Source organism: Momordica charantia (genome assembly GCF_013281855.1).
Source record: "Momordica charantia cultivar OHB3-1 chromosome 10 unlocalized genomic scaffold, Mcharantia_2.0 BLBB01000010.1, whole genome shotgun sequence".
Taxonomy (NCBI): Eukaryota; Viridiplantae; Streptophyta; class Magnoliopsida; order Cucurbitales; family Cucurbitaceae; genus Momordica; species Momordica charantia.
In genome coordinates, this window is record NW_028275158.1 from 4087520 (window position 1) to 4113710 (window position 26191).

General features: G+C 31.8%; 3 protein-coding genes and 1 non-coding gene across 5 annotated transcripts; all 4 read left to right on the forward strand.

The window, feature by feature from the left end:
* The first annotated feature begins 2530 nt into the window (after positions 1–2530).
* On the forward strand, positions 2531–4773 carry LOV1 (NAC domain containing protein 35). The gene is made up of 3 exons (XM_022280786.2): positions 2531–2935; positions 3004–3272; positions 3670–4773. Exons 1-3 carry the CDS (start codon positions 2662–2664, stop codon positions 4363–4365), a joined length of 1239 nt encoding a protein of 412 aa, XP_022136478.1. The 5' UTR covers positions 2531–2661; the 3' UTR covers positions 4366–4773.
* Positions 4774–10673: 5900 nt separating this feature from the next.
* TRNAR-CCU (transfer RNA arginine (anticodon CCU)) lies at positions 10674–10746 on the forward strand. Its single transcript has one exon. It is a non-coding gene; the product is annotated as a tRNA-Arg (tRNA).
* Positions 10747–10850: 104 nt separating this feature from the next.
* LOC111008179 (NAD(P)-binding Rossmann-fold superfamily protein) lies at positions 10851–14145 on the forward strand. The gene is made up of 3 exons (XM_022280783.2): positions 10851–11526; positions 13249–13598; positions 13696–14145. Exons 1-3 carry the CDS (start codon positions 11053–11055, stop codon positions 13838–13840), a joined length of 969 nt encoding a protein of 322 aa, XP_022136475.1. The 5' UTR covers positions 10851–11052; the 3' UTR covers positions 13841–14145.
* A 3781-nt stretch (positions 14146–17926) lies between these two features.
* Positions 17927–23781, forward strand: LOC111008081 (ferric reduction oxidase 7, chloroplastic). Of its 2 annotated transcripts, none has more exons than XM_088118904.1 (9): positions 17927–18231; positions 18797–18894; positions 18980–19182; positions 20139–20373; positions 21032–21359; positions 21455–21722; positions 21834–22089; positions 22589–23027; positions 23456–23781. In XM_088118904.1, exons 1-9 carry the CDS (start codon positions 17994–17996, stop codon positions 23623–23625), a joined length of 2235 nt encoding a protein of 744 aa, XP_087975030.1. In that variant the 5' UTR covers positions 17927–17993; the 3' UTR covers positions 23626–23781. The 2 variants fall into 2 exon arrangements, with proteins under 2 accessions (XP_087975030.1, XP_022136349.1); XM_022280657.2 differs by having other exon boundaries at positions 17928–18231; positions 18797–18890; positions 18973–19182.
* The last annotated feature ends 2410 nt before the right edge of the window (positions 23782–26191 follow it).

Here is a 26191-nt window from a genome sequence, read left to right on the forward strand (position 1 = left end):
CGTTTTTTCTTTGTTCTATTCATTATTTTCATGTAAAGAATCAACCATAGCATAAAATTTCTTAGAATCACTATATTTCATATAATGAAAAATAAGCTCATGTTAACATCTTAATTAAATACATTAAATGAACTTAAGTATATTTGAACTAATTTTTCATTCATGAATAGACAAGATGTACCTAGTGACACTGTATTTCCAACATTGTACTAAATTTTTTTAGTACTTATATTTGGATTCCTCTCTTTCCCTAGTGGGAATATAGAACAATTTGGAATAATTAAAATAAGGAAGAAAATGATATAAAATTAATTTAGTTAATTAAGGAAGTTATTTTTAGTCTGATAATGATATCAAATTTAACCAAACGAATATCATCTCAACCTTAAAATAGATTTCATATGCAGCCACAAATTCTTTGTAAGAAATGGAAACAAATCTAATGAAGAGTTGTAATTAAAAATACGAAGAACATTTTTTCCTCTAAAAATTATTGGAAAACATTTAACAAAATAATATAGGTAAAAGAAGAACAGTGATGGTCGTTTTAGCATGAGTGCATAAACTAAAAATGTGTAATAATTTAAGACTTTTTGAAGCCATGGAGTACATGAATTATTTTTATGGAGAGAGAGAAAAAGGAGGGGAAAAAAAAAGAGGAATTAAAATTTTAATTTTGAAGAAGGCGTGGAAGAAAGATCCAAGAGGGGCACCGCTAATGGGCTATGGCCACCCTGTCCTCAGCCTGTAATGTCATTTTCTCATCTTAAACCACACCTCTCACTCATTTTCGCTGTGTTTGAGGGTGTATTTTGGAAATCGTAACTTAAAAATAATTTTCTCTCGAAATGAAAAAAACAATACACCTAACGAGAAAAGAAAAAAAAACCACTTTAGAGAATAATATAATTGTTGATATGAGCTTAAGATTTGGGGCGGACAATATTACACTATCATATCAATATACGAGAGATACGTTTTTCTAATAATAAAATAGTATTTATGTAGTACTTTTGTCTCAAATACTTTGTGAAAGAGTATTTTTTAAATGGTATAACTCAAACGTGGAAATGATTTTGTTATTGAACTTTTTTTTTTAAATTTAAAGTATTTAGAGATTTCTAAGGTGTTGTTTGATAGCAGTTTCGCTTTTAGTTTTTCATTTTTAAAAATTATGTTTGTTTTTTACAATTTCATTATTAAATTTTTTACCTTTTTTGAAATTATATTTTTAATTCTTAACTAAATTTCAAAAATAAAAACAAGTTTTTATATATATTTTTTGACTTCTCACTCGTTTCCTGGATTGAGAAACATTATGATCAATGTAGGGACTTAGCTTGAGATCTTAAAGTAGATGATATCACAAGGCTTCAACGGTTTGTTACTGCACCATCATCTTTCAAGGGAGAAACAAAAATAAGTTTTTGAAAGCTATTCTTTTTTCAAAATTTGGTCTAAATTTTGAAAATATTAAAAAAATTATATAACAAAATAAAATAAAGTAACGTTTCTAAACTTCATTTTTAAAATAGAAAACTAAAAATGAAATTGTTATCAAATGAGGATAAATTGTTATCAAATGTAATATTAGAAAATATTTAATAAAAATTTATGAATCTATACCTTTTATACCGTTATGAGTTATTATTAAAGAGGAACAAACCACCACTCAACCCAAAAACTTAAATTAATAGGTTGGATAAATTTAATTCATTTATATTGGATATCATCTTAACGATTATCAACTTATATAAATTGAAGATTTGTAGAATTTTTGAAGGTGGTTTTTCCATATTTTCAACATCTCTAGTGTTGATCTTTTGTCAGAGTCGACTCGTTTTGGAATATATTAATATTCCTCTCTCTAGTAATAGGAATATTTTGCTTTAAAAAAACAATCGTCTCTTCACACATATTTCTAAACTTGTGACAAAAAATTTGTGGGAGGACATAAAAATGGGAGCTTTTTATCTTGGTCCACGAAATCGATATTCTTTTTTAACTACAACATTTCCATCATCTCATTGAAGTGGATTGCCTTTTACTTAACTTTCCCGCATATATCTCTCATATACTTTTTGAAGGGATGATATGCAGGTTTCTAAAAAAAAAGTTTATATAAATTAAAATTTTAAAAATATATGAATTTACTACTTCACTCGTTTGGAGTGCTCTCTTATCCATTATTTTGCATGTCTCTCACATACTTCTCAATGAAATATTCGGTTATCTTTCAAAAAATAAAACTTATATAAATTGAATTTTTCCATCTTCACTAGAGTGATTACAATTAGCCCAAATTTTACTAAAAATTCACTCAATCCCAAACATATCCTTTTTCTCTTTTGTTCCCATTTTTCTTTTGGGTCTCTCTCTCCCCTCATTTTCATCATAAGTAAAGAAAAAAGAGAGGAAAAAAAAAGAAAAAAAAACTAAAAAATTCAACACCCCACCCCATGTTTTTGTTCATAGATTGTTCTAGAGAGAGAAACTTTTTTGGAGTGGTACGACATATATATAAATTTCACCATCTTCCCTTCTTATCTTCTCCTGTTCCTCCCCCACCCCCACTTGCTCCTTTCTCCCACACCATATATAAATAAATACTCTCACATACAGCCATACCCACACCAAAAATACCAAAAAAAGACAAGTTTTATGGCAATTGCAGCCGCCGCGAGCAGTTCATCGACGATGAGCCACGAAGAAATCAGCAGCAGCGGCAACAAAAACAATAACAGTAATAGCCAATTAGTGGATAATAATGGTGATGACCACCAACACGACGTCGTTATGCCCGGCTTCCGCTTCCACCCTACTGAAGAAGAGCTGGTAGAGTTCTACCTTCGCCGTAAGGTCGAGGGCAAGCGCTTTAATGTCGAACTCATCACTTTCCTCGATCTTTATCGCTATGATCCTTGGGAGCTTCCCGGTATTTTCTTTCTCCCTCTAAAACTGTAATTCGTTCATTCGTTCATTCTTCCTTTTGTGTTGTCTTAGCTTTGGCTGCCATTGGGGAGAAGGAGTGGTTCTTCTACGTCCCCCGCGATCGCAAGTACCGCAACGGCGATCGCCCCAACCGCGTTACGACCTCCGGGTATTGGAAGGCCACGGGTGCCGACCGCATGATCCGTACCGAGGACTTCCGCTCCATCGGTCTCAAGAAAACCCTAGTTTTCTACTCCGGGAAGGCTCCCAAGGGTATTCGTACTAGCTGGATTATGAACGAGTATCGTCTTCCCCATCATGAAACCGAACGATATCAAAAGGTTTTTATTTAATTTCTTCTCTAAATTTGGAGATGTGGTTCTTCGCTTATATTTTTTTTTTATGGGTTTCGAATTGTTGGGGGACATTGAAAGGGTTGATTAGTTTGAGTTTAATTTAATGATTAATTTCCAGGAGGGAATTTATGAATCTCTCTTGTGTATGTTTTTGTTTCGTACGCTCATATAACTGATCGGTCTCTGACAGTACTTTTTGGGGTTTTTGTTTTAATGTTTTGTCACGAACTACGTGATCTTGCTTTAAATTCCCCCCAAAGTTGAAGAGGGAGAGAGAGAAAAAAAAGTGATTGAGATTATGAAATCTGATTTTGGTAGTTGGGGAATATGTTTAGTCACAATGAATAATTTTTCTCGATTTCTGATGAAATTTGACTTGCAGGCAGAGATTTCGCTATGTCGGGTTTACAAGAGAGCTGGAGTTGAAGATCATCCATCGCTCCCTCGTTCTCTCCCGTCGAGAGCGTCGTCCTCTAGAATGACGACGAAGAATAATATTTCTGGTGGTGCGATTAATGTCCAAACTTCATCATCATCTACAGACAAATTTCAAACGAACTTTGAGTCCCAATACGGCCACCACCCCCTTCAAATGAGCAGCACCGTCGAAACCGCCGCTGCGGATGCTTCCGCCACGAGCTCTTGTGAAGAAGTCACCACCGTCCTTGGCCTGTCCAAGCACAACCCTTTCCCCACAACTCCATTGATCAACATGGCAACCACTTCTCTTGGACTTCCATCTTCTTCTACTACTCCCAATTCCATGGAAGAAGACGACCACCAATCCATTATTCTCCATAAACAACAACCTTCCTCTTCGCTAGTTTTACCCTCTTATGCCTCCTTCTTCTCTCCTTCTCCCGCTTCGAATTCTCTCGACGACCTCCAAAAACTCATCCACTTTCAACAACCTCCACCGCCATCGGCTTCCGTTGCCATTGTAAACCCTCCACCGCCGCAATATTTCCAACCGCTGCCACCACCACCGCAGCAATTGAGCCTCAACTCGCTACCGGTTGTATTCTCCGACCGACTATGGGAGTGGAATCCAATCCCCGACGCCAACTCCTTCAAGTAAAAGAAACTGCACTTTTAGCCATCCTAACCAATTGAACTATATTCAGGTTGGCAATATTTATACATTAGTTCATATGATTGAAGAAATAACGTGCCTTGTTGCTAGGTCAAGCGACTTCAATTCTCATCTTTCGTTTTTGTTAGCTGATGATCATGAACATATATATATATATATGACTAATCTGAAAAAGTATATATATATATATCTATATAATTTAAGTTAGTTTAGTTTGTTCCCTTTCTTCTTGATTACAAATATAAATATATGTAGTAGGGTTTCATGAGATTTTAAAATAATTACTTAATTAGGTTTTTAATATTGTAAGGAGATCCAAAGAGGATCTTGTTGTAGAAAAATGTTCAGATCTCTTAATATCCATAATAATAGAATGTCTTCTTCTTCCATCTTCTTCACAAGTTTTCTTCATGGTCCATATTTCAGTCAGAGTTCATTTTTTATAAATATATCAGATTTTTATTAGTTTCTTAGTAATTTTATAATCTCTACGAATTTTACTGCTAAATTCAAAAATTTAAAGTTTCATGTGTGTTACAGAATATATTTAATTTTTAACTTATATTTTTAATCTCTCTCCTTTTATCTTTGGATTCTTCCAGTGATCGATTACTCTATATTTAATGAATTCAAAAGTTTAAACTAATGAGTTTCAAATATATTTATATTCTTAACACTACTCTCCTCTCTCTTGATTCTCTCTCTAACAAGTTACAATATATTGATATTCTTAGTTAACACCACTCTTCCCTTGATTCCTTTAGATTCTCTCTCCCTCGTTTAGTTTAAATTAATTTATCTGGAGCATGTGCACTATCCCCATATCCGTACATACACAAGGGGTCATTGTTTGTTGGAGTTGCGTTTTTTGTGACTTGAACCCAAGACCTTAAGGATATTCCTTGAAGTCCCAATCCACGGAAGCTATCTCTTAGGGACTCCTTTAGTTTAAATTAACGAGTTGCGATAGATCTCTTTAGTCTCTCCACCTCTTTCCTTAGAGTTTAAACTAATGGGTTACGGTATATTTCCGAAATCCTCTATATCTCTCCCGGATATTGAATAGGGTGGGTAGGGATTAAGAATAGAGGGAGAGAATAAGTAAAGGGCATTGATAATTAAATTGGCGTAGAAGAGAGGATTTTCATCGGGATTTGAGCCATGTATATCGAGAGAGAATAGAGAGGGGGAGTCGAATATTATAGATATAGAATAGGAATTTAAGCCGGGTAATTGGTGGAGAAGAAATGAGTTCAAACTTCCATGACAGCCACCTACATTAGTAATTAATTCTTATAAACCAAATGTTGTAGAATCAGACGGTTGCTCCGTAATATTGTTGAGCTGCACGTAAGTTGGTCCGGAAAAAGAAAAGAAAGGGAATTTAAGGAGGGTTATGTAGGATCGGTGTGTGAGTTGGGGGATAACGTAGGGTGGTATATTTATTACTAAATTTAGCCAACAGCAATATAGCATGCAGTTGTAGTATCAAAATTCTCTCTCTGTGCCTACTTACTGAAGCAAGAAACTAGAAGAAAGTTGGCAGAATAATCAATTTGAGATCAGAGCTAAACAATTTAGAGTTAAGAATAATACATATTGTTATTATTATTACATGTAAATGTGGAGTAGAGAGAGAGAGGACCATGTGATATAATGGTGGGCAGTTGTTTTAGTTTTAGGCAACCTTCTTGTTTCTTTTTTGAGTAGTTTTATAAACGACTTCCATTGCAGTTGCAGCCCTACGTCGACAGAGCCTATATATTATGTATGTGCTTTTGCCATTCTATAAACCCACACCCAAAGATGGCTCATTAATTTTCTTCATAATGAATGAGAGAGAGAGAGTCATTACTTCACTGCTAACTTTTTTACATAGGGAGAGATCATTAATTTAGAGGTATGTGATGTCAACGATTTTTCCCGCGGAAAAGATAAGGGATCTGATTAGAGTTTATAATATAAGTGGACAACTATTCTCGTTGGGTTTGAGATAAAATCTCATGAATATTGATATGGTATGTCATAGTCCAAAATGCTCAAACGAGCGTCTCGTTCGAAAATGGATATGGCCAAGATCGATGAGCCTAAAAGCCACAATCTTGGCGGAGCATTGTTAAGGATCTCACATTGAAAAAAAAAAAAGAGATCTAACCAGAGTTTATAGTATAAGTGAGCTACTCCTCTCATTATCAATTGGTTTTGAGATAGAACCCTATAAATATTGATATGTATATATCACATAAAATGGAGGTTATATATATAAAAGCACTCTAATTAAGTGAAATGGTAGAGATGTTATAATTTACAAAAAGGAGAAGTAAATAAAGACTAAAAGCTATGAGAGAGATGTCAAAACGAGCATAGCTCAATGGTAATTGACATGTACCTCCAACCATGAGGTTGTGCCTCCCCAACATGTTGTACTAAAAAAAAGAGCTAGGAGAGAGATGTTTTTTTTTTAATATAAAAACGCTCCAATTCAGAGAGATTGTAGGTACACCATAATTACAAAAGAGGAGGGACATGTTGAAAATGAGATATTTTTGAAGTTCTTATAAGTACCCTAAGTGCTTACTAGCTATATATAGTAATTGTTGATCACTATGAAAGCTTTGAGGGATATTGGAAAAGAGATGTTTTTTGTTTTAAAATAATAATAATAATAAGTGTTTTCAAATTTTTAATGGCGGTTGGCAACAAGAATAAGTGTCGAAGAATTAGTACAGAAATATTTTTCTTCGTATAATATATACTCTCCCTAAAGATATGCGTTATTTATATATCCAGAAATACTATTATGAATATTATTAGAGTATTTTGTACGTATTTCGTATATATGATCTCTCTTCTTGAAACATATTATTGTGTTATTTGTATCTTTGTTTGGTACAAATAACAATTTCCTCTCTAATGCATTATTCATAGGTTTTTCTATCTAGAAAACATAATAAAATATAGAGTAAAAAAGTTAATTAAAGATGGATATATCAATTACTACTAATTTTATAGGAAAAAGATATATATATAGCAATCAATTTGAAAATTATAGTCTTAGAGAGGGTTTAACTAGAGTTAGAAAAATTGATCACAATTAGAAGAAGTAAAAGTCTAATTACAATATTAGGAAACTTAATTAGACTTTTATTCAACTAGGACTCTCAAAGGAAATTCACATCTAGCAAAACCTAGGGCTTGAATCTATAAAGTCTTGAGCACAAAATTCTTTGGCAGTAAAAATTTATAACAGTTGTATTTTACTTTACTTAATTATACATGCTAGAAAGCCTATTTTATAATTGCTATGTTAATCTACAAATATATATATATATATATCCCGTATACCCTCAACACTACACAACTCTTACTTACCCTTTAACTAAGATTAGAATTTAGAAATAAATCTAGTTTTCAATTATTCATAATACCCATTGAATTCTAATTCTACTAGCAATAATATTTATAAATATAAATAATCAAATATAAATTAAAAATCAGCATCCAATTTTGAAATGATATTGCTTAGTCAAGTAAAGATTTGCTAGCTACTAGTGCATTACCAAACTTTTCCATATATTATATTTGTTCTCTAGTGTTGAATTTGCATGGAACAGTGGTTATTGGAATTTTAGAAATCACCTGAAAAAAAATATATATATATTCTAGTTTAGTATGAGTTCCTCAACTTTTAAATTTATTGTAAATTTTGCTTAAAAAATTTATATATTTGTAAAATAAATATTGTCAAATAAAGCTTTCCTTATATGCTTTTTTAGCCTAGAAATTTTAAAAAAACAACTATTTTAATCTTTTCTATTATGTTGTGACAAAATATGAAGTTGTGAGATTCGAATCAAGAAGAAGGAGATACATTTTACCGTTGGTTATTTTGGTCATATATCACTATATGCTATGATATATCCACCTATCCAAATATTCGTCTCATCTGACCTATGATACCTAAATTCGTGTGCAACAACAAATATTCAAAGTCACGTTATTTATCTATTTAAATTAATTGATGGTAAACCTAGCGAAGAAATTAAAAATTCATACATTAAAATGGACATTTTGGTGGCAGAGTACCAAAATTTAAAATGACTTTTTATGTTTTAAAAAGAGGCTTTAAATTAATTAATAATTTAGGGATTCGGTGGTTTTCTAACTTCTAACGGTATTTTTTTTAATACAACATGTGGAGGTGGGAATTCGAGTTCACGACCTTTTGAAATACCCTAACCAATTGAGTTCTGCTTAGGTTGACTAATGATAATTGATTTGTATGGTCCAAAAGCACTTCTTTGATTATTTTCTAAGAGGATTATTACTCTTTTTTTTTTAATTTCCCTTTAGCCAAAACCAATTTCAGAAAAATGTGTATTCATATGGGAAAATTATATTATTAACAAAACAACATAATATCATAGTTTATCTTTTAAAATTTCAAATTATTATTTTTTCTGTGCCACATGCCTATACTTATGAAGCACATAGACTTAATTCATGTCAGATTTTTTAACGAAGAATTGTGTGCCTATTATAAACTAAATACAATTATAGCATTTATTAGAATCTTTAATTATATTATGTGGTGTTCTTAGAAAGTATATAGATATTTTAAAAATATTTTATAAAATTTACAAAAAAAAGAATGTCATGATAAAATTTTCATTGTACAATGGCATTTATTTTGAATTATACTTTAGTTTCTATCATTAATATCAATTGACGAAACAACTAATTCGTTTAGCCTATTAATTATCCTAATTTAATTTTATGAGTAGGAAGGATAATTAAACAACCACCTTCATTAATTCTCTAATTCCCATTGACCAACACAGTTACTCTTTAACCTCTAATTTCATTTTGAACCCTTGTCCCAATTAATTATTTTATTTTTAAAGACAACACATCATTCATGAGAAACCTATAATAAAAAGAGGCTAAATGAGAGTGATTCGGAGAGATGACAGAAATATCATAGTTAAAAAAAAAAAAAAAAAGATGACCTAGAGTAAGTAGCAGTTTTGATATCATCCCAAAGGAGAGCGGGAGGTATGAAAGCTTCTGAAAATATACAGTTGTTCCTCTACCACCATATAAACTAAATGATAGAACTGAAACCATTTCACCAAAGAACATTTTTGATGTTGGAGAGATACTTATATACTTTGAAATAAATGCTTCAATCTTGACAGGGAGCGTAATGGAGACGTTGAAAATGCAAAACAAACACCTCCAAAGGGATGTAAGGACAATGAGAAAATAAATGGTCCAAAGATTTGTTATTCTAATTGCAAATGATACAATGTTTAGACTCGAATCGTTGCAAACACGTAGACGAGAACTTGGTATCTCTTTCAAAAACTTCCTTGGTGCAGAGGAAAAATTTTAATTTTTGGATATAGGTTTTTGTGTGATGTATTGGCTCACTAGGTAAAGGTATAACTTTTAAATATCAATACGAGTATAGATCAACCGTTTAAAAGTATATGTTTTTTTTATTAAGAAATAGAAAATTTAAATCCTCACTCTACTTTAAACGAGGGAATAAATAAATAAATAAATAACTCACGAGACCATGTTTTTCGAAGCCTCCTTTATTGTGGATATATATATACAAGGAACTGTATTGAAAAAGTTCTTTCAGGTCCATGGCCCTATAAAAGATCCAGGCCCACAAACTCTCTTTTTAATTTTTCTTCAGAATATTGGTATTTTTTTTAATTTGTAATTTAATATTGGTAGATTTTTGGATAACAAATACTTTTTTTGTTTAATCTTTTCAAACGAGTGTATATATAATTTATACAACTTAGAATAATACTATGACCTTTGCAAAAACCTCTTTAACAGTAAATTTTACCTAATCAATCTAAATATAATTCAATTAATATGTGTCAAAACCAAGATAATTAACATATAATTCTAACTAAGAGGTTGTGAGTTCGATTTCCCACTCCCATATGTTGTACTAAAAAAAACTCAATTAGTGTGGATCGATTGAATGATTGAAAGTTCGAATTCTCATCTCCACGTATTATTGAACTAAAAAAACTTTCGCTTAATCATGAACACAAATAACTAATTAACACTCATTTTAAATAAACTTTATCTAACACACGCGCATATATATATATATATTGTTGAAATAGTCCTTTATAAATTAAGCTCAATAAAATGCTCATTGAAAAAGTGAAAGAATTATTTATACATAATTTATGTAAAGATTTATTTCAAATAATTATATAATAAAGAATTTAAATAACGTTTACTAACAAAATGAAAAACTGGCGCCTGTAGCTCAGTGGATAGAGCGTCTGTTTCCTAAGCAGAAAGTCGTAGGTTCGACCCCTATCTGGCGCGAAGTTTTTATTTTTCATTTTAAATTCTGTAAATTAACTTTTTTTTTTTTTTTAAATTTTAGAGAAGTCTGTTCAAAGTTGAAATCCGAGGAAAGAGACCTCTGATCTTCTTCGGATTCTGAAGTCCAAACAGAATCTCTCTCCTATAACGGAGAAAACAAACATTTCTCGCCATCAAATTCTACAAATCCTGAAATGGAAATTTCTCAATGGATAAACAATCACCATCGTTCCGTTTGCTCCACTTCTCTCAACTCTTCATCCGCCCTCCGCTCCAAATTTCGAGAATCGAGAATCGTAGAACACGATGGCGAAAGAGCCCGTTTGCGTGACCGGAGCCAACGGATTCATCGGATCGTGGGTGGTCCGTACGCTTCTGGAGGCCGGCTACACCGCGATTCACGCCTCCATCTTCCCCGGCTCGGATCCATCCCACTTGATTGATCTCCAGGCCGCGGCGAGCTCTAATTCGAAGGTTAGGGTTTTCGAAGCGGACGTGATGGACGGGGAGGCCGTGGCTAGGGCTGTGGAAGGGTGTAGGGGCGTGTTCCACATCGCGTCGACGTGCACGCTGGAGGATCCGAAGGATCCGCAGAGAGAGCTGGTGGAGCCGGCGGTGAATGGAACTTTGAATGTTCTTGATGCGGCGAAGAAATTGGGAGTGAGGCGCGTTGTTCTTACATCTTCGATTTCGGCTCTGGTTCCGAATTCGGTGTGGCCCAAGGACAAGGCCATCGATGAATCTTCGTGGACCGACTTGGCATACTGCAAATCCCGCCAGGTTCCTTTCTTTTCCCTTTTCTCATGTTTCGTGATTTTCAAATGCCTTGCTGCTCAAGCTTTGTGGGCAATTGCCCTCTCTGTTTGTCTTCGATTAACGAAATTGTCAGTGTATATATATATATATATATATATGAGAATTTAAAGTTTTGTTTCTAATTTGCACATTGTTATTTACTCAAAATAAAAAAATAAAAAAAAAATTGGTTGAATGTAACTTAGGGACCATTGAATAGAAGGAATTTGGTTCGCTACTTGATGGTATTTGGCAAATTGTAGTAATGAAATCAATTCAATCATAAAAACTAAAATTAACCGTACTTAAGTTGGGTGACTTCTTAGGAGAGTTTAGTGTTATAGGAATAATCTTCACTCTTGAGAGTAGTTCAAGTCATGTTGGTATCTCGGTAATCTCATTCATCTCCTTTATGGTCTCTTGTTTCATGGGTCTAGTCCATTTTCAATAATTACTTTACACCTTTTGCTATTTCTCTCTAATTGTTTTACAATTTGATTCTTTATTTATTTATATTACCAATAATATTTCTTTTAATAAAAAGATTATACCAACTTTTCTTATATAATGTGATTTTATTTATAATACTACATATTTCTACTTAATTTATGAATTATTTAATATTTAACTTTACTTTGTCATGGCATTGTTAAAATAAAATTTGTTATTGTTAAATATTAGAACAACAAAATTTAATAATATTTTATGTTAATGAGGGTTGTTTTAGTAAAAAATATATTAATTATTTTTAATTGATGCAGTTTTAATTTAATTATTTATTGTTTGTTAATATGAAATGAATTCTTATAATAAAAAATAGTTACTTTCAATAAAATAATAAATTAAGATTTAGTATTATTTTAATTAGAAATAATATTACCCCAATTTTTAGGTAATATGTTTGTAATGAGCTATAAATAAGAAAGGATATACTAGTACTATATGATTCCTATTCTGATTCCAAGATGCTCAATCGAAGTTATTGAGTTAATGCTTGATCATGGAGCATCCATATACATTGTACGCGACAACCTTATAACACCCAGTTGAATATAGCAATTATCTTTCTCAATTTTATAACAAAGTCATTTACGGAGTGAGTCCTCCCTTCTAATTATCAACAAGTTCATACTTATGGAAATCCCAAGGGATACTCTACTAGTAATGTAATCCCAACATATATACTTGAAAAATGCTTAATTGATAAAATACCATCGAAAAATATAAGAAAAAGATAAACAACATCACTAGTTTTCTAATTCTAATTCCAAAAAATTTCAAGCGAAGAAATGACATTTTGGTTAACCAAGAACGGACCCTTTACTGTCGATTTTTTCCACTTTCAATTAAAGCAAAGTAATGCATTAATTCTCGTGAGTGTTGGTGATAAAGTTTCACGTGTTTTGTTAAGATGGAAGTATCCTAATCTTAGGAGCAAGAAAGTTGAAACTTTTATATAGAAAGGTTGGCAATGGCCAGCCCAGATGGACATTTACCTAACAAATTAATGTTAGAGGTGAACTATTTCTTTTTTTTTCGTTTTCCTTTCCAAAATCAAGTTTCCTTCCTCTTTCAATTAAAAAAAAATGAGGAACAAGAAACAGTTACCAATGCAATTAAAATATTGGCAGTACCGCACCTGATCCATGTTCATATTTCTTTAGTTTTTAACATTACACTGTGTGGTTGTTGGAATGACTTTTGCAGAAATGGTATCCAGTGTCCAAAACATTGGCAGAAAAAGCAGCATGGGAGTTTGTAGAGAAGCATGGAATAGATGTAGTTTCAATTCTGCCAGCCACATGTCTTGGTCCTCTTCTGCAGCCTAATCTCAATGCAAGCTGTGCAGTATTGCAGCAGCTGCTCCAAGGATCAAAGGATAGCCAGGAATATCACTGGTTGGGCGCTGTCCATGTCAAAGACATTGCAAAAGCACAAGTTTTACTGTTTGAGACCCCCTCTGCTTCTGGTAGATATCTTTGCACCAATGGCATCTATCAATTTGCTGATTTTGCACACAAAGTCTCCAAAATCTACCCTCAATTCCCAGTTCACAGGTCACACGACTTGCTCAAATATTTGAAATTTGATGTGTTTGGTGTACCCTTTTTGCTGTTGTTTTGTTTTCTGGTTAGTGATTTGAATTCTGTGCAGGTTCGTGGGGGAAACACAGCCGGGCTTGGTTGCCTGCAGAGATGCAGCCAAGAGGTTGATTGAACTGGGACTTGTTTTCACTCCTCTTGAAGTTGCCATTAGAGATACGGTGGAGAGCCTGAGAAGCAAAGGCTTTCTGCAGTAGGGAAAATTACAGAATTGTAGGATGTTTCTTTTCAAATATGATCTGAATAAGTTGAGCTAGAGGCAAGATAAGAGTTTCTTTTAAAAAAATAATGAGGACTGTGAATTTTTCGATAGTATAGGGATAGGTACTTGCCCACTATTCAGAACTTAAATATTTTCGATCATTTAGTGTGGTTTAGGTTTGAGTAAAAATACTAAAGAGATGAGAGGGTTCAAGCATCTCAAATTACTTGATCGTGTTGTAGTTCTTTTATCTTTTATATTTCTATATAGATCCTATAGGAGTGTTGAGGGCTTCAAATATTCGACCAGTACCACAAAGTTTGAGTTATTATTCTTGGCTAATGAACTAATGGTAATGTGAGAAATGATTGGAGTGGGCAACTGTGTTTAGTGTGGTCTAAGTACCTCAATTCAATTACTTGGTCGTCTTATATTTTTTACATTTCTATATAGGCTCAATTACAAAAAAAATATCTTGAACTTTGCCCACTTTGCCCTCTCTTTTAAAAAATAGGTATCGTTTCAAAAGTTTCAATATTGATCTTGACCTTTCATAAATATCTTTTTTTTTTTTTTTGAAATACTCTTTGAATAAACATACATAGTAATTAATGGAAGTTTGTTTGGAACAATTAGATGTTACCACAATAAATTTGACCTTAACATGGTCAGTTGTGGTCTGTCACTATTTTTACCCATACATTTTTTTATCGTCATCGAAATTCAAGTTGGCGTAGTAGAATCTCGAAAACAATGGTGTTTTTGTTTGAATCTTCACTAATTTTAAACAAAATATATAATTTTTTTCCACGATTCTTCAACTAAAACCTATTATATTACTTTTTAAAGTTTATAGTGAATATGGTAACACTCATTAAAGATGAAATTGAAAAAAAAATTGATATACCTTATCAAATTACAACTGAAACTTTGTAATTTGGCTAATACATATGCCAAATTGAAACTAAATTGCAATTATAAAGATTATATCAAACATTTTAATAGATACTAAATTGAAATTAAACTTAAATTAGAGGGCCAGTTCATTATTTAACCTAAAAACTATCCAAGCTAAGTTTACAATTTAACTTTGATATTTAGTTTTCTTTTTTTCTTTTTCTTCTTAAAAAAATTAATATAGTGAAAATTTCAAAAGGCCAAGAGGGTGCCACGTGATCTTCAACCTTTTATGGTAAACAATACTTTTTATTTTATCATTATTTTTCTTTTTGAAAGGACTTTTGATTTTGTTTATCTTTTGGATTTTTCTAACAAATATGGAAAATATGTAGAAAGGTCGAGACGTGTAGGTAAGATTGTTTAAGATTTTATAGTAAACAATCTTTTCACACGTCTTTAACATTCTACTTTCAAATTATTTGATACAGATTCTTTTAATAATATATATATATATATATATATATATATGAGATAGAAATTTGAACTGTTTTAACCGAAAAAAATTAAATAAATAAAAATTAAACGAACTTAACATTTTTTAAAATTGTTTTAACTTTTAGATTAAAATATCATTCTTGAAACTTCAAAGGATTTTAACAAAATTTAAGTTTAAATCTCATAAATCAAAAGGGTAACTTATCCTATAAAGATTTAAATTATTATGAGATTTTCAACTATAGACCTCATTTTGAATCAACTTGCGTAATAAAAAAGCAATAATAAATATGTATTTTTCGACAGACTAATAAATATTGTATGGACAAGATTTGAATCGGGAGGCTGGACGCATGTTTACTCAAATCACCACAAAAATAAATATGTAAAATACAAGGCCATTGCATTTCTATGGGTTTCTCTCTTTCCTTGTCTTTCATTTTCATCATAAATTCTAATATTCTTCGACCTTCGACCGCTAATCTCGCTATCGTTATTGATAGTAGTGTTTATGGGTCGGATTGGATTGAATTAGCTTAAAAGAATTTAGATTTCATTTAGTTATTTTGATCGAAAATTTAATGAATAACTTTAGTTAGACGACCAACTCTAACATATTTGAATAATGTGAGTTATTTTGATTATTTGGGTCAATTTCTCACCATTTTGTTAGAAAACTAATATTTATTATTCTAGTTTCAAAAGTTGAACTAAGATGAATAACTTAATATTAATTTATATGTAATGGAAAAAAAAAGTTTAAATACTTAAAAAAATATTATTCTAAAAAGTTGTTGGAGGAGAAAAAAGATTCTAGAAATAATTATCCAATGGAATAGAATTACACGATAAATATATACCTATGTAATTTTCTGTGGCTATGTAATTTTATTGTAAATAAAATGGATATTTTTTAAATAAAATAATAGTTTATCAACTGAACCAAACTCAAACCAATTTGAGCAAGTTATAAAGTGAAACTAATTTTAACATAACATATTCAATTTATTTTGATCCAACTTGAACAAACTTATAATACAAATTGAATTCTAAGGTTGTAAATGAAAGTTTCAATTTTATGGAAATGTTCATCTAAATATGGATAAAATATTGATATTGATGAATATTTTTATAAAAAAGGAAAAGAATTTAAAAGAAAAAATTTTCACATTAAATATTTAAATTACCTAATTAATATTTTACAATTTGTAAATAAGTTAAAATTACTAATATTTTGTCCATATTATTGATTTTTTTCAATATGTTGTCTATTTTCTGCGATACTACGACCATATTGTTTCACTCTTCATACTTTGCTCCATCCATACCATTTAACTTGAATTGATGATCACAACCTCATAATTAAAAGTATATGTCAATTATTGTACCACTGAACTATATGCTCGTACTTTGACTAATTTTTGAAGACTATTTAATAATTAAAGTCTCCATTTATTGATTTTTCCATCTATTCCAAGACATATTAAACACAAAATTCAAAATTAAAAACTTACCTCCTCAAAAATTCAACATTTTTTAAATTTTAGTGAGTTACACCAAAAATAAAATAAAATTTAAACATTATCTAAGAAGTTGGTGGCCTGAAATGGGTTTTGTTTCAGTTTCACACATGTCCCTTTTTTTCTTTTGTGGCTCTTAACTTTTGTTTCAACCAAGTTATCCTCTCCATTCCAACGATTTATTTCTTGTTTTTAAATTTATCGAATCCGAATATATGTTTGATAAATTTGTATGTGAAAATTATTTTTGAATTCTATGATCTCAAAAGTGAAAATTTTGAGAACAACTATGTTATGTTTTCTGTGTTTTTTTTGTTTGAAATTTGAAACTTTTTAAGATACGGAGAGTTAGATTAACAACGATATAAGTATATTATGAAAATTTCGATAAGTATATTATATTTTATGTTATAAACTCCTTTTATTTTATTTTTTAATTAAAACAAATAATTAAATACAATATAATATAAATTATATGATATTATTAAATAAAATTATGCAAATTAATTTTATAACAAAAATTATGAACCGAGGCTTACTTACAAGGTATTAGAATGAGAAAGAATTAGAATAGGAATGTTATTTGTTTGATGTTGTTTACTTGAAATTTTATGGGATCAGAATTTGAAACTTATTGACGTTGTTGTTTATAAAATTATTTAAGATCGGAATAGGAATCAAATATATAACAATTATTTCTATACCATTTTTTTTTATTTCTAACTAATTACAAATATATTAACTAAATATTGTGCTTGTATTATTTTTAATTAAAATAATAATAAATTTTTTTATTATAACAATTTATTTAATATTAATGAATAATAAATTATTAAAATAAACTTACATCCATTAAAAATGATTATATAATTTTATTGTTTTAATATTTAATAATGATAAATTCTATTTTAACAATTACATTAATATTATTATTAATGGGTAATAACAAAGTGAAATTAAATAATTGTTAACTTAAAAAAAATTTGTAATATTTCATTACCTCCAACCGAGATAAGAATTTCTTTAAATTTATAAAAGCTTTTTTTTTTATATTTCTTATTTTTTCGCCGTAAAATCCTTCATGTTAATGGAATGGGTCCCACCAACATGGCTTCATCTTCTTCTTTGTGGTTTATGGCCTCATTTATTTGGTCTCTATAAAGCTCTTGTGGTTTGGCCTACCAAAGGCTAAGGCTACCAAAAGCTCTCCTCTTCATTATTCCTCTGGCTTCCATGGACGACGATCACTCTGCTCACCGGCCGCTTCTTCCGGCGGCCGACGATCACTCTCCGGCGACCGGAAATGCGTCGACGATCATCGTATCTGGTGCGAAATGGGTTCTGAAATTGACGATGTGGGTGATCTTCATCGGGTGGATTATGGTGATTTTTCTGTACCCAGCTTCCTTCACTGTGGAAATGTTTAACAAATGGTTCAATGCCACCGAAGTAACCCTTTTTGGGGTCACTGGTAACTTTTCGTTTCAATATAGTTAACGAAATTATAAATTTTTTTTAAGGAAAAAACTTTCCAAGAGTTCCTTCGGAATTTATGTGTGGTCCAACAACTTTTTTAATTTTGTATAATTATTGCGTGTTTTACTTATCTATATACTATTGGACTATGCAGAGAAATTTAAGAAGGAAGTTTTGTTTTTTTATTTAGATTCTATTTTCTCTCATTTTTAGATGAGTTCGTAACTATTTAGTCGTAGACTTTACTTATTGATGATTTAGTTTTTAAATGAGTAACCACTTAATTCTTATAATATAATAAATTTGTAACAACTTTGATCAATTTTTTTAATAAGGACTAAATTGGTACAGATATTTTAATTAATGTAAATTAAAGACTAAATCATTATCCATTAAAGTTTAGAGATTAAATTGTTATTTTGAAAGTATACACGGACAAGAGTGTTTCTCAATTTCTAAGTTTATTCCAAAATGGAATTTAAAACTTCTATATAGTTGTTCCACCCTTTCTTCTTCGCTTCATCTACATACTCTGATACCGCTAATCAAATTGGTCGTAGGCGGTGTCTTCCTAACTTTCAGCGCTCCCATTCTCGTGATTGCGGTCCTCTCGGCAGTGTACCTGGTTGTTTCTGGGGACGACGAGCCTTACCGGTACGTAAAATTTTGAAATAAAGAGTTTTAGAAAGCTTTGTACTTGTTGTGTGTTTAGGAATTTGAATGGAATGAATGACAGGAATAAGAAGAAGAAGAGTGGGAAAGAGAAGGCGAAATGGCGGCTGTGGACGCTGCCGGTGGTGGTGGGGGGGCCGTTGGAAGTAGTTACGGCGGCGGAGTTAGTTGGGATTGTGGTGGTTGTGGCGTATGTTGTTTGGGCTGTCTATAACTACACCTTGCGGATGTTGGCCGACAGTTTCCTTCAGTATTTAACTCCCAAACAGAAGAGGTATGCAATTGCCAACAATTTTTGCCTTTTAAATTAGTTGAAAGAATTATTGTCTAGGAAAATGTCTTCTTGGTAATGAAACTGATGGGTGGTGTTTTTTTTTTTTAAATGTATAGGAAGAAAAAATAATTTGTTATTATTAGTGAAAAATTGACCGTTCATTGTTTTCAAAAATAAAATAAAATCTATATTTTAACATTTTCATCTCTTAGTTGTTAAAGATTTAATAGGGGTGAACACAAGATTGTTCATCACCGGTAGGAAGCCAACTATCTTTCAAAAAATAACCTCTCTTCGGTCTCTCTCAACTTTTGGATGAAAGATTTAGGACCAACAGACGTGGGTGAGAGGATTTGAACTTATGATATTTGTTTAATATGTGTCAATTACCGCTGAATTAACCTCAAAATTAATGGGGTCACAAGTAATATATGAATCATATATACCTTATCAGGTCTATCACTAATAAATATTTTCGATTCAGGTTAGGTTTCTTATTAATTTATCAACTGAGTACTTAAAAGATCAATGATGTCATTTTGAATATATCACTAATATAATTAATATATATTCAATATCTAATAAATCACTAATGTACTTGATATTAGTATATTATTAACATTAATGCGGGAGTTTCTCTCGCTTACAACTAACTATTAATTAGCCGTTTCTCAAAAAAAAAAAAATCTAAACTACTTGTGTGGCTGATATTCAACGTGGGAGAGTCGTTAATATTAACATAGTGATATTTCAGGGACCATTGAAATTATTATTTCTTAAAAATGAAAATGTGAGACATGCATCAATCAATCATTCATGAGATGAAACTGATTTTCTCTTGGACTAAATTACAAATAAATATTTGGTTTCAATATTTTTTAAAGTGAGTTATTTATAAAGATTAGATTCATTAAAAATATTGTGACATTAATTAATTAATTTATTGTTGTTGGCAGTGCGGAGATGTTGGAAATCATGGGACTGAGGCTTGGGTCAATTGGATTATTCTGTTTGGGGTTTTTGTTTGTCCCAATATCGCGGGGTTCTGTCCTTCTACGCCTCATAGACATTCCCTTCGAGCACGCCACCAGATACCATGTCTGGTTGGGCCACCTCACAATGCTCATTTTCACCCTCCATGGCTTGGCCTATGTCGTTGGATGGTACATGCAAGGCCGATGTATCCAACAGGTCATCTAGAGTATCTTATCTACGAAACTATACTTAATTTACTTACAAACTATACTTGAACCCGATTTTTACCCGCCCAAAAAAGAACTCATTTTATATGAACTTATATTAGCTTCCTCGCATTGGTTGATATAATTTGTGAAGAATTTCACATTGAAAAGAAAATAGACTTTATAAGGTATTAGAGTAAAAAACGCTCAAACGAGCATCCGTTCCAAAAATAGATCTGACCAAGATCGATGAGTTAGAAGAGCCACAATCTTGAGATTCCTCGACTTTCAAACGTTTTATACAAAAAAAGTTTAGTTCCTAGAACCCAAAAATGTGGCATAGGATGGAAAGTTTGATATTAAAATGAAAATGAAAAGTAAAATAGTTATGAACTTTGAAAAAGAGTGATTTCATGGGCTTAGTGAATAACAGAGTGGATAATGATATACTTGTTCGAAGTTATTATCTCAAATGTTCAATGGTTCCATAAAATTTTGGATCAAACTCAGAAGTTTATCAAACATATGTATTTCAAATGTTTGATGAAGAAAAGAAAGATTTAATTAAGCTTTAGAACCTGAAATGGTCGTCAAAATTGTTCTTGCGCCTTCTTCCATGGATGACACTGACAGAGCTTGCTCTGCAACGTTCTTGTTTTGCGATGCAGTTGCTGGAGTGGAAAGACATCGGAATCGCGAATCTTCCCGGAGTTATAAGCCTTCTGGCCGGGATCTTGATGTGGATCACCTCTCTCCCCAAAGTCAGAACCAAGAACTTCGAATTGTTCTTCTACACTCACCAATTATACATCGTTTTCGTCGTCTTCTTCGCGCTCCACGTCGGCGATTTCGTCTTCAGCATCGCCGCCGGTGGAATCTTCCTTTTCGTCCTCGATCGCTTCCTCAGATTCCTCCAATCCAGAAGAACCGTCGACGTAATCTCCGCCAAGGCCCTCCCCTGCGGCACCGTGGAATTGATCCTCTCGAAACCTAAAAGTTCGATCCATCACCCATTTCAATTTCTTCGATCAATTAATTTCGGTGTTGTGTTGCTCCGTGCCCTAATTTCCGCGATCTGTTCGAATTGTTAGGTCTCCGATACAACGCGCTGAGTTTCATCTTCCTGCAAGTTCGAGAGCTGTCGTGGCTGGAGTGGCATCCGTTCAGCGTTTCGTCGAGTCCATTGGAAGGAGAAGATCGGTTGGCGATTCTGGTAAAAGTTCTTGGGAAATGGACGGAGGGGCTTCGGGGAAAGATCTTGAATGATAAAATTACAGAGCTCTCTTCTGATAAACATCGGTCTCGAATGACGGTTGCTGTGGAGGGGCCTTATGGCCATGAATCGCCATATCACTTGATGTTAGAATTCTCCTGATCTCTCAATACAGTATACTGTTCTTCTTCTTCATCGATTGCTGTTCATAATTTGCAGAATCAAATGGCAACTGATCTATTTGGTGTGTTTTGTAGGTACGAAAATCTGATTCTAGTAGCTGGAGGAATTGGAATTTCTCCTTTCCTAGCCATATTGAGCGACATTCTCCATCGTACCAGAGATGGGAAACCATGTTTGCCAAAGAAGATTTTGGTTGTTTGGGCAGTCAAGAAATCAACTGAGCTTTCTCTTCTCTCCACTCTCAATGTGGAATCAATTTGTCCATTTTTTGCTGATAAACTCAACATCAACATCTCCATCTATGTTACTAGAGAATCACAACCACCATTGGTACCTTCTCAAATTTAAATTTACTTCTTAAACTTTCAACAAACATTGTGTGTAATAAATATTTTTTGATCCATGAAATATGTCTTAACTAGTACCTCTTTAAAACTTTAAAGGGTGTCTAGTAAGTCCATAAACTTTTAATGTTGTGTCTAATAAATCATTGATGTATTACATATTTTCTAAAACTTACAAATCTGTTAGATACAAATTTAATTTTATGGAATTTTGTGTATCTAGAAGACTGGTTAAACATAGGATTGAAAGTTTAGCAATATATTAGGAACTTAAGGTCAAAGCTTGTTAGACATAAAATTGATATATGTTTTGTAGTTCAATAAATGTGAGAATGGGGATGGAATCTCCGACCCATAGAAAAGGAATAAGATGTCTTTAACCGTTGAATTAAGTTCAGAGACTTATTTGACATTTTCTTGCTTTTAAGTGGGTGACACTTAAATTTTTCTGATTCTTTTTTAACTCTTTGTTACCAATTTAATAGGAAGGTGAAATCCAACCCACAAAGGTGATTTCAATTTGTCCACTATCAAAGGGATCCAAAGTGAGTGTTTTGGTTGGGACTGGTGACAATGTATGGTCAGGGCTGTATGTTTTTTTCTCAACTGTGGGCCTTGTCCTCTTAGTGGGCTTACTAGATGTCTATTACATCAACCCTTTTCACATCATAAAATGGTGGTACAAAGGCCTCCTCTTCTTGCTTTGCATGCTTGCAAGTGTTGTTCTCTTTGGAGGTCTTGTGGCTGCCTTATGGACTCTTTGGGAACAACACATTTCAACCAAAAGGATAAACCACAACAATGACATTGAAGATCAAGTGGGTGGAGACATCCCCAAAGAGAGTTTTGCACAAAGGGATTTCACTTCCAAGCCCTTTGCAACTTCTACCACTATTGAGTATGGATCTAGACCAAACTTTGAAGGTATTTTTTTCTTCCCTCATTCTAATTTATATCTACCTACACCTTCGACGTATTAATTATTTAGTTGGATGGTAACAAAAAGCTAATGTGATAAGAGTAGTATATGCAACTATATGACATATCGAAGTGTGTGTCAAGTTTCACGTGATGTCATGTCAGCTTTTCGTTACTATCTTGTTGTTTAATTAACGTATTTTGTGAGATAAGTTAAAGCATAAGGACGCATTCTTCTTTCAAGACATGTAAAATCAACTTGTGTGTTCATCTGTTATATTAGATTACATCTATATTAGTTAAACACCATTTTTTTATAGGTTATGGTCGTTTCAAATATCGTTGTTTGTAATACAATATTGTGAGAAACGAAAACTTCAATCTCCGATACGGGAAACATGGATTATAAGACAATTTTATTCATTTATATGCAGAGATTCTTGGATCAGTATCTGAGGATCGGGGCAAAGTTGATGTTGGTGTATTAATTTGTGGTCCTTCTACACTTCAATCAAGTGTAGCAAAAGCAATTAGGTCACACAACATGGGCAGACGCAGCCATCATCCAATCTTCCATTTCCACAGCCACAGTTTTGACCTTTAATGTGAGCCGTATAGTAGTGCTATATTGAAGTTGGCAAAAAAAAAAAAGGGTTTGTAAATTGTATTACTGTATACATACTGTATAGTTTTAATTATAAAACTTATATTTAATGTATTTTAGGAATTATTTAAATAAATATTGATATTAATTATTATACTTCAATATTGTTGATTTTAATAACCGTGGTTGCACGCTCTCTTCGTGGCAGAGTCAAGGAGTGGCTCCCGTTTATTGTAATTCAAAAAGTATATATTAAAATACTTAAGATTTGATAGTATTTTTCTAATATATTTGATGATTATACATAATGATAAGTATATATTTGTTGAAGACATAACACACAACTAGGAAATTGTTAATTTTCACCTACTAACTTTTTATATATATATATATAACATTTTCAAAATTCTAAAACTTTAACAGAAAATTTTTAAATTGTCTTTTTAAGATTTTAATCCAATAAATTAAGAGGCGGAAATCTTTTATTCACTCTACCGCTTATTAGGTGTAATTAGAAAGAAAAATCATATTTTAAGATATGTATTAGTTTGAATGGTCTTTTCATAACAATGATGTTATTAAAGTAAAACTTAATCAAAATCATATTTTAAGATATGGGTTTGTTTATTCAAATTTGAAAAAAGAAGTTGCTGAAATGAAATGTGAGAGAACAAAGACAAGTGGGATGCTCTGTGTTGTGGAAATAAAAAATAAATAAATAAATAAAAAAGAGAGAAAATATGTTTCTTTGAGTGTCGGCAAAGGGCTTAGCCTAAACCTAACGTTAGTTGGAGTTTGTGAACAAATGCTCCCAACACACAGAAAGAATAAATACATTTTTTTTTCTAATAAAATTAAATGTGGAAACCAAGCAAAGCCACCAGCTGAACTCTCCCTCCACCATTTTTTCCTTCGCTTTTTAAAAATATAGTTTCTTTAAACATTATAATTTGCTAGGAAGAAAACATTCTATTTGTTCTTTTCTGTAAAATTATAAATTTAATCCTTAACTAATAATTATCTATTTTGAACTTTAAAGTATTTAATAAATCTAAACTTTCATACTTATGTATGTCGTAAAGTCGATAAATTTAATGATTAATTAGACATAATTGTCACCCTGACCCTACACATTATTGTAAGTTCTTTTTAATACATGTGGGAGTAGGGATTCGAACTCATAACTTTTTGATTGGAGATACGATTATCGCTAGGCTATGTTCGTTTTGACGTAAGTTTTAATATTTAAATATCTATGTTAAAAATTGAAGTTAACATTTAATTTATATTTAAATAACTATTGACCCAACCACTCAACTTTGAGTGAAAGTTTCTGCTTCTCATGAAATAGAAAGAGACAGGGAAAGAACCGACAATTGTATTCGTAAATATGAAATTAGAATAAATAGAGGTATAATTTTTTTATAATATCGAAAAATATAATACAGACAAATAATCGCAGGAAATTATATAAATTAGGTTAACTAAAAATTAAATGAGATGTGAATTATAAGACCAGAAAATGACAAGAAAAAAATAAGTGGTAGACAGGTTGTCGCTGTCGATTAGTGGTTCCGTCGCCATCTCTCTACCAAATCAAAACGCTACGAATTATAATTTCATAAATTCGGTGACAAATTAATTAATTCCACCTTCCACATGACGTCTAATCTTTTATATTTATTTTAAATACAAATTATTAAGTTTAGTTTTAATTTTGTCCTCTGATCTTCTTTTTTGGATACAATCGGAAGATAGAGATTTGAATATGTAATCTTCGTCGACAAATTTAATTTAGTTCTTATATAGTTTTATTAAATCATGTTTATGGTACTGTGGGGTAAAAACCGATCGTCACGTGTTGCTATAGGGAGGGTACACCAATTTGACTGATCACTCAAACAAAGAGACCGACACGTTTAATGGAAGTTATCCCCAATCTGTGACTGACTTCATATGACGTCGTGATTAAGGGGAATGAATAAATGGGGTTAAGTATCGTTTGTAATTCTCTGACTCCCATTGATTTGCGGTGTGCATCGCGGGAAGATTTGCGCCAACACTCTCCTACCTCACCTATAAGATGAAAGAGTAAGTACAACGAGAGGTAAGTGAGTTCTGACAAAAATATCTTGATACATATTTTAATCTGTATTGATTTGAGCATAGGAGTGTTCGTCATTTGTCTTAAAGGTTCTTCTAACCTACATAGAAGAAATCAAAAGTCTAATATACCCTTAATGAACACAAAGTTCAAACAATGATATACTTGATATATACCAATGACATACCCGACTTGATTTGCCTAATTATGAGTGCTAAACCAACGATCTACCTAATATAAATGTTGATACATTATATTTTACTTCTCTTTATTTCTGTTTACTGTGTTCAGTTTTTTTGTATTGAATTGTGTTATGTTACTTGGATTCTACAAGAAAACGTTTATCTTCTATACCTAATATGAATGTTGATATACTTTGATTTGTTATATTACTTAATGGATCAATAATACTATCTAATAGAAGCAATAATATACCAATGATATAACCTAATATATGTTGAT